This window comes from Pyrgilauda ruficollis, unplaced genomic scaffold, assembly GCF_017590135.1.
Source record: "Pyrgilauda ruficollis isolate IOZ18807 unplaced genomic scaffold, ASM1759013v1 scaffold12, whole genome shotgun sequence".
NCBI classification, from domain to species: Eukaryota; Metazoa; Chordata; class Aves; order Passeriformes; family Passeridae; genus Pyrgilauda; species Pyrgilauda ruficollis.
In genome coordinates this window covers 440,552-454,710 of record NW_024510321.1, presented here as the reverse complement: position 1 = coordinate 454,710, position 14,159 = coordinate 440,552, and the positions used below count along the sequence as shown (strand labels likewise).

Below are 14,159 nucleotides of genomic sequence, written 5' to 3'. Positions count from 1 at the left end.
TTTGAAAATATCAGTCATTTAGAAAAGATAGTCATTTTCACTTAAAGCAGAAGAGAACAACAAAACTCTTGCTTCCTCATGACAGTGGGACTCTTCACTGACTAGAGTCAAATGGGGATTTCAACCAAAAAAATGCCTGAGCAGCCCTTTGAATCCCTGGTATATGTAATATCTACTATATATCTCATTATATGGCAGAAGGTTAAAAAATGCAACCAGATTGTGCATCTTGAAAGGTTTATGAAGAAATTTTGGTAGAGCTAATTGGTGTCACAAGTGTAGAGCAGAGTCAAAGCACAGTGAAGCTTCATGACCTTTGGGCCCACACGGTGACAGGAGACACTCCCTGTCCTGGGCTGCTGAAGAATGCTGAAAAGCTTTGATACTTTCACCTCCTTGCCACACCAAAAACTGGCACATGAAAAAAATCATTAAGTTAATGGACAAAAAAACCACACTTCTTCATCTATATTTCTGTCATAGGTAGAATAATCAGGCTTTTCCTAAACCTCCCATCACTGCTCCACTATGGAATGATACATGTTCACCTAGATCAAAGCTTTTAAAGTTACAAACTGTTCTGACAGACTGTTCCCTTTAAGACTGGAAAAGCTTGACACATCATATTTAAACACATTTCCCTCTAAAGTATTCCCTTGTAATATTTGCCACCACTTCCCCTCGCCTACAACAATTCTGATATTTTATTTTTATTTTTTTTTTTTTACATAAAGCTGCTTTCTTTGGCGTTAAAAATCATGCTTGCGTTGCTCAGCTCTGGGAGAGGTCTTCTGTGCTGATGTGCAAGGTGACAGGCTCGCCAACAGTCCCGTAGCTGAGGGTTCTGGTGGAAACTTCAGTTTTAAAGCTGGCCTGCCCGCTGTCCGCGGAGCGCTGGACCTCGGTGCAGAACGAGGGCTTGACGGAGAAGGAGGGGCCGGGAGGTGCCGCGCGGGCGTCGCCCACGCGGAAGGAGATGTTGGAAGGGCCCGAGGATGGCATGCCAGCCACCCGAGAGGCTGCCACGAACACGGCCCCGGGGACGTGCTCCTCGTACTGGCTGAAGAACCTCTGCCTGGGCTCGGGCACCACGGGCCTGACCAGGCTCAGCAGCACCGGCTTGCCAATGGTCGGCTCGTTGATCTCCGTCTGCAGCACGGAGATCTCGCAGGGCTTCTCCGCCATGGGCTTCTGATCCTCACACCTGTAGGTCTCGCCTTCTTGAGGGACGTAATCCTCCAGGTCCTCCAGAGTTAAGAGTTTGCCGTTGTGGGTTAAAATCTTGCGGTCCCGCGTGCTGATGTCGTCGGTGTGTAGCTCCTCTGGCTCGTCCACTATGACGTTGTCCTCTTCAGGAAGGATGTCCTGTATTACTTCAGGTACCTCCTCTCCAACAGGCCAAGACACATCCACTTCATCGAGCCCTTCCTTATCCTCTGGGCTCGCCGGGGAGAACAGAACTTCGTGTTGGTCTCCAGCAGCTGTCCCAAAACTGAAGACCAAAGGCTCGCCCCCACAGGCAAGCAGAGGGGAGGTGGCGCCTGACCTGCAGTCAGCACGTGGTTCCTGAGGGCAGCTCTTCCCTTCAGACCCATAATCCATAAATGAATCACTTCCTAATTGCTCGGACCCACACGGGGAGTTTCTCTCTTCGCTGCTGACTTGAGATCCTTCCTGCTCGGTCGTATACACCAGAGGCTGGATGTCACCTTCAGAGAGCCCCTCATTCGGCAGAGATTTTGACTGTTCCACCAATTTATTGTTGGAGTTGTTTGTGTTTGGATCGTCTTCTGGGGAGCGCTTCGGCCTTGAGCTGGGAAAAGTGAACGTTAACACCCCTGAGTCATCTTTTTCTTGTTTTGCTGGGGAAGAACCTCTTTTCCTTGTGGGCTTTGGTGACTTTTTCACCTTGAATTCAATTATTTCTTCCACTTCAACCCACTTGGGCTTTTTCTCTTCCACTGTGCTCTCCACAACGACGTCTCTCGCCGCTGCCCCTTGCATGTCCTCGTGTTCCGTGACATACAGCCTGGGAACAGCAGCAGACTTTGGTGCTGCCTCCTGGTCGTGTCTGTGGACAGGCTGCCTGATCTTGGAGACATAAACCGGCTCTGGAGCCGGCTCCGCCCGTGGGGAGCGGGAAGGAGAATGACCTGAAGGAGAACGTGCAGGAGAAACCCTTCCCCTTTGTCTCGGGCTCTTCACCACCGTGGTTATGGTCTCCTCTCTGGTGGCAGAAAGGGGTGGAGTTCAGGAAGACGAGACTTTTTGGGGAGCCACACTCCACCAGCACATGCCGCGGTCGGCCGAGGTGCCGCGTGGGGTTAGTTGGGGTGATCATTCCAGCTTTTGGGAAGCGGTCATTTTGGGAGGGACACACGCGCAGAGCACACACCCACATGCCCGTGATGCAGGGAAAACCCTTATCCAGTGCCTTTTTCCCCAGGGAAAACTCCTGATCCAGTGCCCTTTTCCACAGGGAAAACCCCTGATCCATTGCCCTTTTTCCCAGGGAAAACCCCTGATCCAGTGCCCTTTTCCATAGGGAAAACCCCTGATCCATTGCCCTTTTTCCCAGGGAAAACCCCTGATCCAGTGCCCTTTTCCACAGGGAAAACCCCTGATCCATTGCCCTTTTTCCCAGGGAAAACCCCTGATCCAGTGCCCTTTTCCATAGGAAAAACCCCTGATCCAGTGCCCTTTTTATTCCCCGGGGAACACCCCTGATCCAGTGCCCTTTTCCCCAGGGAAAACCCCAGCTCCACGAACTTCCTCTGGTGTGAGCACACAACGAGCACATCCAGCTGAGATGCTCTGCTGGGTGCTGCTGTATTTCATGTGCTTGTGTTGATCACCTACTCTGCTGCTTTGGACCCCCTCAAAATTTAAAATACTCAAAGACTTTAACCTGAGTATCCTTGGCGAAAATCCTAATTCCTTCCACCTCAATGGTTAAATGCCCTTTATTGCAGTAGTGTCGGTGTCTTCTTAATAATATTTATTAATATAACATATCTCTCTCTTTTTTTTTATTTTTTATTTTTAATTACAGCCTCTTTTGAGACCAGAGATCTGCATTTCCACTTGCAGAACAGTTGCACTGAAAGGGATTAACCCTTAAAATGTGGAGATGACCAGGAAAAGAAAGCTAGAACATCTCCTGCACAAGTCATCTATGCCAAAATGAATTTTTTTACTCTTCACAACACTGTTAGTGTAGACACAGCCTGATCCTACTGCCTCCAACAGACACAGGAATAGCAAGCCAAATTGGGATGCCCAATTATGATTTCTCAGCATATTTCTGCTGGCTTTACTTTAGATTTTTTGACTGAAGTTGAGCTGGTGGTAGATGCCTCATCCCTACAAACATTCAAGGTCAGGCTGGACAGGGCTCTGAGCAGCCTGATCAAGGTGAAATTGTCCCTGCTCATGGCAAGGGGTTGGACTAGATTATCTTTAAAAATCCCTTCTAACCCAAGGCCTAAACCCAGGCTCCAGTGCTCTTAATTTATATACTTAATACACGCATGTGGTTTTTCCTGCAAGTTTTTTCCTGTGGTGTTTCTTACCTTTATTTTAGGTAAATACATTTCTGCCAGTGTTTTCCTGGCAAGCACAAGGAAGCCAATGCTCCACATCTGCTCCGGTGGAAATCACAGGAAAACTCATTTTGTTTCTGTGATGAGATTCTGTCCCTACCTCCAAGGAATGGGGCTAAAAACAAAGAATTAACTAAAGGGTCAAACAGTGGCCTGAACTGAAATTAAGAATAGAGACAGCAGCCTTTTAATTCCTCTCTTCCTCGTCACCATTCTCCAGTCACAGCCACGTGGAGCTGAAGGTCACCCCCTCTGCTCTTCAGACATTTCTGCTCTGACTTTTGCCCTTGAGAATGGAGAACCTGTTTGTATCCATCATGGAATATTAATGCTCTTGGCTTCATTGCAGCCTTTCTCATCTTCTGGTCTTATTTTTGAAAACTTGTACTTCCTTCTCCTCTGGAGATCAGGTTTGTTTCCACCATCAATCTCTCTCTTTGAGGACATGGCAGAGTCCAGGACTGGGTCAGCTACAGGGAGATTTATTTCCTTGCAGAGCACCCTCTCTTCTGCTGCTCATTTCCACTGCTTTACTCTTTTCCCTAAGTTTTCTGCAGTTTTTCCATAGACCTTTAAGGTCTGTGCAGAGCCTTCCTACTGGCCATGGTGCCTTTCTGAATTACACAGAATTAAATCATTTTAGATGAGAATGAATCCCTGCGTGCTTGCAGCAGACCATGATCTATGTTGCAAAGTTGAAATGGGTTTTTTGGGATCTGGGATTTGCATATATGGACATGGTTCAATCCCATCTCTCAATTATCTGTTATTTTCAGCCAGTAGTTTTAAAGCTGCTTCTGTTCATCAGCTTCCTACAGATGAAGAGCTGGAATTTGCCCTTACAGAATTATTCCCAGATTTTTCCCCATCACTATCTCAATTTCAGTTGAGGTCCACTCTTATTTAAAGTTCATGACCACAAAAGGAGGAGAATTTCTGCCTGAGATTCCACTCCTCAATTTACCAAACTCCTTTGAGGCTGCAGCCCTTGATTTAGGGATCCCTCCTGGAGCTGTCCTGAACAACAGCCTATGGAACTGAGATCTCAGAAATTTAGAAATCAGCGTAACTGATGGCATTTTGTAATAACAAATATTATTTAATCCACCAGTATTAATGCTGCTGCTCCAGACACAGGCACAGAGATGTCCTTAAATGAGATTTACCGAGTTTTAGATGTGGACTGGCTCTGGGATTCCCTCCTGCTCACTACTTTCTCACAATATTCCCAAATGTGATATAAAAAAACCCCAAAAAACTCTCTGTTCAGTTGCCCCAGTCTGAATTCTGGTCCTTGAGGCAGTACAGGTAAAACCACTTTATTTTCTGGTTTTTTGCAGGGTGAAAAAAATCTAGTGGCTGGCAATTTAACTGAGCTTATCTGCAACTTTTGAGGGGGACAACTTATAAACCACTGCCTCCAAAAGGGCCAAGTGCATGTGTCTAAAGGAATAATCCTCACAGAAAACAATAAAAAGGATAAAAGGTAAGCAACCCCTTCCTGTCCTTCAGCTGCAATTTTACGTCTAACAAAAATAAAATACATCCACTTAAGCCTCATGTCCAAGTCAAGGGCTGATTTTAGAATAGTACAGCTATTGAGGGAAGGCATTTCCCCAAAATATCCATTGCATAATTCCTTCATGCCCTCAGGACATGGTTGGAAAGGCTTGGAGCTGCTCTGAAATACTGTTCCAGGTCAGGGTCCCCCTTCCAGCACATGAAACAATTTTATTATGTATTTCTCTGTGGTCCTTAAGAAGATAAATTAAGGTTTTAATGGCTGCTTGGCTTCTGTGTATGACTGAGAAAATACTGCTTTTTGCAGTAATTAATCCTTGTATTTTATAGGCATCCAGAATAAACCAGGCTAGACCAAGTCATCAGGACACAATTATTTATATAAGAAATATAGAGATAGAAGGGGATAAAAATATTCATCTTCCTTCTGCTCCATCATACTTGGCTTTCCTGAAAAATTTAAAATAAAGCCAGAAGAAATCACTCTAAGCTCTGAGATATTTGTTAAATTGGTAGATATTTTCAGGTAGACAGTTTTCAGGGTTTTTTTTCATTCAATGCTGAAAGTCAGACTCTACCTTCCCAAGCTCTTGTGAAACTCCACCAGCATTAGGAAGAATATTTTTTTTGTGTAATATCATAAAATAACTGTCCAAGGCTGTGTCTAACACCAGTGCTGCTATTTTTGGAAAAGGAAAAAAGGACTTTTTTTGAGGTGGTCAGTTGACATGGCACAGAATTCCGTGGGATCTGGAGGGCTGGGGATGAACACACTTGCACGGCCAATGAACACAAGCTTGTTACTGGATCATGCAGAGGCAGCAAGGCAAAAAAACCACAAATGTTACCCAAAAAAAAAAAAAAATCAGCACTTACATGATGATGGTTTTCTTGGGCACTTTAGTCTCTTGTTCAGTGACTACAAAGAGAACAGTATGAACAGCATGGGGTTAAAGAAAGGCAAAAGCTGAAATGATTAAATTATCTTTGCTCAATTCATCAACATAAACTGGAGTGAAAAATAACCAACTGTACCATCCCATCCATGCTTTCTGTGGTTATTTCCAGCATCATCTTTAGTGTTTCTGACCAGGAACGAGAATCCAGAATGCTCTCTGAACATTTAGCTTTGAAATTAAATATTTTGTGGAGAACAATTTGGCAAAACCTGTTTATTCTACCATTTTTGTTTGGTAGGCCAAAGCTAGAAAACAAGGTCCTTATTTAAATTTTCTTTATCCTATAATAAGGTAGTGATGGTGTCAGAAACCTGAAAATGCCTCAACCTGGAAAATCCTGGAGAGCTGAAATTCTTTAAACTGTGATTGCACTTCCTAGAAAAAAGAGTTCCCCAGACACTGGACTGTGGCCAGACTTTTGTGGACTGGATGCAAAACCCAACTGATAAATATAAAAACTAATATAATTATCATCAGTAGAGAAAATCAGCACTAAAAAAAACCAAACCCCAAATCCTAGGAAACCCAAGAGAGCCCTGTGTCTGCTCCATCTCTTTTTTTTCCTGCTCTAATTTGCAATTTTTCCTGACCCTTCTCCCATAACCAACTGGAAGCTGTTGATGCATATCAAGAGCAAAAGTTATGATTTCATGGTGTTGCAAATATTCCTTAAAACTGACATTTTTAAAAAGTAGAAAGATACTGTTTGAAGAACTAACTGAGATTTTCAGCAGGTTTCCCATCCTCTCCACTGGAATAAAATTAAGATCAACACTGCTTTGAGCACACTCTGAATTGCTGAACCTATTGGAGATCTAGAAAAAAACCCATCAGCAAGCCCCACTTTTTATTTAATAAACTAGCAAAATATCTAAAAAAACCCCATAATTTAATCTCCAGCAATTGGTTTTCAATTTTCCAGCCAGCCTATGATAAATAAGTTCTGGTAATTTTCAGTCAATGCAATTTAAGTGAACTGCTTCTTAAAAATATCTATAAAATCACAAACAGTTATTGCCCAGGGAATTTGGAGTGCCTGTATTATTTGTTTAATAACTGGTGATTAGTGCTGATATTTTCAATGGTGCCCCCAAACCTGCATTGACTGAAAATTAAAAATACATTTACAATATTAAATGGAATACTTTAACCTAATTTTCCTCCCACTTCACTTCCAAGGGCTCTTCCCTGCCTCAGGTAAAACCACAAATCTGACCATAATGAAAAAGAATTTTGTGCAAATACTGATGTTAATTTCTGACCTAGAGCTCATGTTTCTTTTGCAGAGCCTTGTCTTGTTTATGCCTGTAAAAATCTGGAATCATTTCCCAGAGATTCAAAGGAGTTACTGCAGAACTGGGTGAGTTTAAACAAAATCTGTTTGGAGATTTGAATTTAAACTAACTGGGTAAGTAAAGAGCAAAATTGTTTACAAATATTTATCCTTGGACACAATTACAATAATCCCATTTACCTATCCTTAATTAATAAATAAACCTTAAAACCTCAAACCTTGTTTTAAATTGTGGAATTATAATAATACAGTGATGGCAAATGAACTGAGTGCTCTAACAATTTACCACACTCAGGTTAGAGATTTTCACTGAATTTTTAAATCACTATTCTGCAATTTCCAAATAGCTTTTAGAAATCTCATTAAATAATATTATGAGATCAATCCATGTGCACTGAGTATATGAGTAAAAATGCTGAAGTTCTGATGGAAATGTTTTATTTAATTGGATTATACACCTGATAATAGGTGTTTTCTACAATTCTTTTAGCAACAATATATTTAGATGAGATTTAAGTAATATAAACTAAATAGTTCAATAAATTTAATGAAATCTCACAATATCTGTAACACAAAGTCTCTTTAATGGTTGCTCTATTAATGTCTGTTCTTGAAGTCCTCCCAAACGACACCAACTGTGATATTTCTATTTGTAGTGGATGTCAAAGAGATTCAATATTCCAAAGTTCATCAGCCTGGGATGAGAAAGCTGAAAATGTCATTTAATGAATTGTATATGTGCTGTCCGAGGTGTGAGGGAGGATTTGAGCAATCCTATATCGAAGGATAGAACCACACGAAAGTAGGATGAGAGAATTTGGGTTTCTTTTCTTTCTTTTTGGTTTTCTTTTTTTTTTTTTTTTGTTTTGTTTTGTTTCATTTTTGGTTTTTTGGTTGTTTTTTTTCCTGTTGTTTTTCCCCGAGAGGAAAATATTCTGCATCCATTTTTAGCACCGGATTTATCATTTCAACTTTTCAAGAGCATTTTAGGCAAACGGCTTTGCAAAGCAGGAGCCCCTGATAAGCAGGTTAAAAGCTGTAAGCATTAGGGACAGCCCGTGCTTTTATAGGACCAGACATCTCTTTGGTTAATAGATTAAAACACTGGCTTACAAGAGATGGAACACTGAGGATGAGTGAGTTCTCCTTGCTCTGGATGGATGGAAGGTTATTTGTGGCCTTTATTACAATTTTTAAGTCTCTTTTCTGCACTCACAGAAGCTTAAACCTTTTGCTGCTCCATGAACCAGAGGAGCACTGCTCTGTTTTCACCTCCTTCTGCTACTCTTGGAGACTAATCTGCAAAACCTGACAAGAAGTGCTAAAACTAATCCTAAAATGAGCAATTTATGCAATCCTTGAGGTTGGAAAAGACCCTTGAGATCACTGAACCCACTGCCAAGCCAGCACTGCCACCTTAAACCCTGTCCCAAGAGTCACATCCACAGGTCTCTGAAACCCCTACAGCGCTGGTGGCTCAACTCATGAATATAAGAGTTTTTAAAATTATATCAATGGGATCTCTCTCAAAAATACCCCACCAAAACCTAAATAAACAAAAACCCCCAAGGCCAAACAACCAAAAGGCTCCACTCCTGCACTGCCTGACGGGGCTGCAAAGGCACATGGGGCTCTCCTGAATTTGCACTGGAAACCCTGTGGCCTGGCCAAAAATGAGACTGAACCATGGTGATAAGAGAATAAAAATAACGAGGTAAATACCCTAATCAGGGAACATCCCACAAGGGGCAAACTCCTATTCCTTCAGTAACACTGAGAGATCTGATGCTCCTCTGTTTTAAATCTCCCTTCTAAGAATTTAATTTTTGGCTGATTTTTAACAAGGTGGCTGCCACGAGGCAACTGAAGAACCTGCCCAAGCCTCTGCATGAAATCTAAGGCAAATTGTAAGGAATTATTGTTGCCTGGCTGTCGCTGCTTTGGGAATTTTTATTTTTGGCTTTGTCTCCACTCCTGTACCTGACTCCTCCCCTTGTATTGTCTCATTCTAGGTCCTGACCTGCCCATCCATATGGAAATGCAACACCTTTCCAAGGCACTGGGCTTTGCTTTTCCTTGACAAATAATCAAGTTAGTGAGCCTGGATGGATAAATCACACCAGAACATGCCAGAGCACATCAGCCCAGGTGTGCCGTGTGCAGGTTAAGCAGCAAGGTGCAAAGCAGACACAATCAACTGGAAGTCAAAGAGAAGGATCTTCTTTCAGCTACACTTTTTTTAAAGGGTCTCAAATTCTTCCAATATCCACAGAAAGAGGATTTTTTTTTAAGCAACCCTCCATTGACTTCAGTGCAGCGACCAGGTGTGGCTGAAGGCAGATCTCAGCTCACAAGGGATCCCTTAGTCCAGTGGTTTCCATCCTTGTTGGATTTGGTCCATCCAAGGGACCTGCAAACTCCCATAATGTGAATTTAAACCAAAGAATTTTAGTTTTGATACCCATGGTCTTGGGATCATCACCAGCTGCAGGTCAGGGGCTCATAAACCACTGGACTAATGGTATCCAAACCATGGCTTTGGTTCAGCAGAATAAACAGTACAGAAAGGCAGGAGGATAAAAAGTAAAATAGTTGCCCCTTGGGTATTTCCTGAGACCCAGACAATGGTCATTTCACAGGAACAGAGATAAATCAGGTAAAACTCAGACCCAGGGTGCAGAGAGCCAGGAAGCAGACACGGTATCTATTTCCTGTTGTGACAGCAGTAATGTTGTCCTCTTGGTGAAGCTACAAGTAATCCCATTTTCACAAACAGGAAGGATTGTGAGGATGGAAAGAGCCTTCATGAGATCCACCTGTACTCCAGGTCTTTGCCAGATGAACCTGATTTTTCTCCAGGCAGATCAAGGCTGGTTACTGATTCTCAAGAAAGCAATGAGTTCCCTCCTCGGTCAAGTGCATTATGCCAAATTCATCCCTGGTGCCATTCTGCTTACAACAATCCTCTTGCTCCACAGATGAGCCTATTTTCTCCACTGGCCTGAAGCAGCTCTCCCTCCGTTTCTCTCTGGAGATGACTCAGGGATCTATTTTCTTCCTTATTACCGAGTTCAAGCAATTGCACATCACAGAACAAATTTATTTCATGACATTTCTGAAGCTTCTAGGCAAACTCCAATTATATTTTTTTTACCAAGCTCACTTTTTTTTTTGTTTTGTTTTGTTGTTGTTGTTGTTGTTGTTTATGATTACAGGAATAACAGCAGACGAGAAATTTGGGGCTGAACATACACACTTGCAACCCCCCAGAGCTGAAAATGCTCCTAACATTTTGTACAACCCTTGTATGCTTTTGTAACATCTGCCTGAAGTGAACTTCATCAAGATACACCACCCTGACAGAGATTTATTTGTGTTCCTCTACATCCTGCACACAACTTTATTTTTCTTTCTTTGGGGCATAGAAAAGACAAAGAATTCAAGTACTTGAAGGTTTATTTAGCTGAAAAAATTCTACTGTTTCTACACTTACACTATCCTCCCTCAATGCTTTTTGATGGGACTCTGGGAAAGAACTAAAAGGAAAACATGTTTAAAATGAAGTCAAGGAAGTTCATAGATCAGGATGCTAATCTTAATAATTTATTGTGGATGAATCCTCTTAATGTAACACCACAACATTTGTGTCTACAGAGGGCTGGCCCAAAGGTCCAGCCTGACCAGGGTCCTGTCTCAAACAGGGCCAACTGCAGAGGACTGTAGAAAATGATGAAAAAATATGAGTAGAGGATCATTTATCCCTGAATATTTTTCCAGACTCCAGCATTTTCTGCCCAGCAGCTTCATGAGTCAGAATGTTGCCTCTTAATGGATGTTGATAATGTCAATTATGCCCTTTCAAACACACACTGGAACTCCTGTTATTATCACAAGACAGTGTGGGAACACCAAAGTTGAGGAAAGAAGGTCCTAGAGCTGTTGGCAAAACTCTGGCTTTTGTTGACCATGCTCCACCAACCACACCTGGGAGAAGCCTGTGAAACCAAGGTTTTCTGGCATGGAAAGGCCTGTGCCTGTCCCAGTCCTCTCTCTTGCCCTCCAGATCTGTCCCTTACCTATCAAAGGTGGTCCCTTGGCTGTATCAGCTCCTGAGCTGTCCAAGAGAGACAGGACTGGCTGGTTCACGCTCAGCCACACAAGGACACTTATAAGATGTGCAAAGAACCCATTCCCTGTGCCAGGAAATGCTCCCTAGGGAGATGTGGCCATGGATTTACACTGGGCTGTGATGGGTCTGCAGCTAGCACTAACACACTCCATGTGGAAATCCCTGGGATAAGCAGCAATCCCTGGAACTTTAGGCAGTAATGACTAAAAGTTGTGAAGATGCGTTTTTGGATGGGTATAAAATCAGTTCTTGTTGCCCTACCAATCCAGATGAAACTGGCAGAAAAAAAAGGAACAGACTCTATGGCTATCCCTGGACAGTCCTAAATAATGGATGAACTAATCATTGCTCAGGACACACTGCTGTCAGTTCTGCTTTCCCAGTCATTCCCCATGTCCTTCAGTGGTATTTCAGGAACAATCCCAAAACACCTCCACCTTTACTCAGTGGACCCTGTAACATTCCTGCCAGGCTGACACGCATTTCCAAGTATTCCAACAATATACAACATTTCTTTTTGCACTAGTGGTGGCGTGACAAACCCTTCATTTGCTCCTCCTTTTCCATATAATGCTTACACATTATATGAAGTTGATTTGCCAGGCTTGGAAATCAACAGATGGTGATGGGCACAGAGCCGAGCTGCCCTCTGCCCATGCACATCTCCAGAAGACGTACAGATACATGGACACCAACAACCAACATGGGTAAGATGGCAAAAAATACTGGAATCTTGTTGTTTTTAGGGCAACTGGCTGGCGTACGTACGGAGCTGGACAAGGGTCATACCTTCAATGGTGATGGCTTGGTCTCCTCTCCTCTCCTGGGTCAGGGCTGCGGCGCTGTGGTGGTAAAGCTCTGCTCCACTTTTGGCAGACCCTAATCTGTTCATCAGCTGGAGAGAACGGTGCAGTGCCAAATGAAACACAGGATGGTTTTTTTTGTCGTGTTTTTAATGTAATTTTTTTGTCGTGTTTTTAATGTATTTTAATGTATTTTAAAAACCCTGCCTGTGCTACCCTTGGAAATTCAGTGCTGCCAGAAATGGGTGAAGGTGTGAGAACAGTGCCAAGCCAGAATTTGAAGAGATACTTTGCTGCACAATGGAGTTTGTGGTCTTTTACCAAAAATTATTCACACAGACAAGTTACAGCACATCTGCAAAGTTATTTACTTAATTATTGGGTGTTTGCTGTGCAGCCTGGGGTAACTCTGTCTCTATCAACAGGCCCAGATTCCTGCTGTACACACACTTAGGTGGCCATTAAAAAGAATTTTGTTTTCTGGTTATCATCCAATAATTACAGAGTTTTACTCAACAAAAGGAATACTGGACGTTAGGATCTCAGTCAATGGCAAATGCAAGGTAGTTTGGTTTTGTTAAAATTCCAGAAGAATTCTTTAAAGTATATCAAACTTCCTAAATATTTCTGGTAGCTGAACCATGCTAATTTCCTAAACAACACCAATTTCTTTTACTGCCAAGCCCTCAGAACTTCTTATGTTTTATTACAATGAATGCATAGACTATGACTAATTTTCCTAAAATATCGTACATGTTTAAAAATTTATCAGCTACTTTCATGTATGCTTGTTAAACAAAACAGGAATTTCAGTGTTTTATACTTCTATTTAGACTTAATTTCTTTATTTTGTCTCTGGAGGGTTTCTTAGTCATAATTTAAAGACAATCCAGAAACAAAATATCACATCAGAATGGTCCCAGATTTTGTAAGAAGACTTTCCTCTAGAGATCTAGATCTGAGTTTAAGCTCCAGAACAAGCTCCATCAATTCTTACTTGTACCAACAAACTCTCAGATCAGAATATTCTGGAGCTTTTGGACATTCACAATCCAGATCTAGTTCAGCCTGACTATCTATAATATTCTTATGAACAATGACTCAGCCATGGGTCTCTGCCAGTAAAATGAATTCTCCTGCCTGTATAATTTCAGATGACATTCAGATGATATTTAAATCTCTCCAAACTTACCTCACATTCATAGTGCCCCATATCTTCATTGGAAGGGTTCTTGACCACCAGGACTGCGATGCCACTCCGTGGTTCACTGAAAGTCTGGTATTTACTGGTGTCCTTCAGCAGCACCCCATCCTTGTACCACCTGAGTGGGAAAACAGGGAGTATAAGCCAGGAAAAATTGTGCATCAAGAGCTCCCCAGGATCACTGATCCATCCATCAAAAAACTCCAGAGTTGATCCTTAGACAAACATTTGGATCCTGGAAGGGAGGGCTGCAGGTGGGTAGATCACACCTGGGTATGAACCTGCACACGTTTATGAGGTTCTTCCCAAGAGATCTCCTCAGTCAGTGCTGGAAAATGGCTTTAAATGATGACAAGACAAGATTTGCTGAGCTCTTTGTCTGAATACCTGATAAAATCAAGTCAGGTCCAAGGCAGGGAGGATAAACAATGATAAAACGTTTTCTAGGGCTTTGGATTGGACAGGGTCCTCCTCAGGGTCTATCTGCAGGTATTTCTTTTCAAATTCTAGCTAGAATTAACTGCTGAGAATCTCAGGAATGTCTGGCTCATGAACAGCCAGCATTGGGATGGGGCTAAGATGGAAGACACAGTAAAGAAAGGGTCATGAACTCAAAATTACTTTTCTGACTATGCAAAATGTGAAAC

The 14,159-nt window shown here is 42.4% G+C and overlaps 1 protein-coding gene across 1 annotated transcript in view; it reads right to left on the bottom strand.

Annotated features, from left to right (window-relative positions):
* OBSCN (obscurin, cytoskeletal calmodulin and titin-interacting RhoGEF) overlaps positions 1 to 14,159 on the bottom strand; it is a 176,302-nt gene that overhangs the window by 32,254 nt on the left and 129,889 nt on the right. The window contains exons 86-87 of the mRNA XM_041488781.1: positions 13,501 to 13,630; positions 12,295 to 12,400 (exon numbers count right to left, since the gene is read on the bottom strand). Coding sequence (XP_041344715.1) covers positions 12,295 to 12,400; positions 13,501 to 13,630 — 236 coding nt within the window. The remainder of the gene's footprint in view (positions 1 to 12,294; positions 12,401 to 13,500; positions 13,631 to 14,159) is intronic.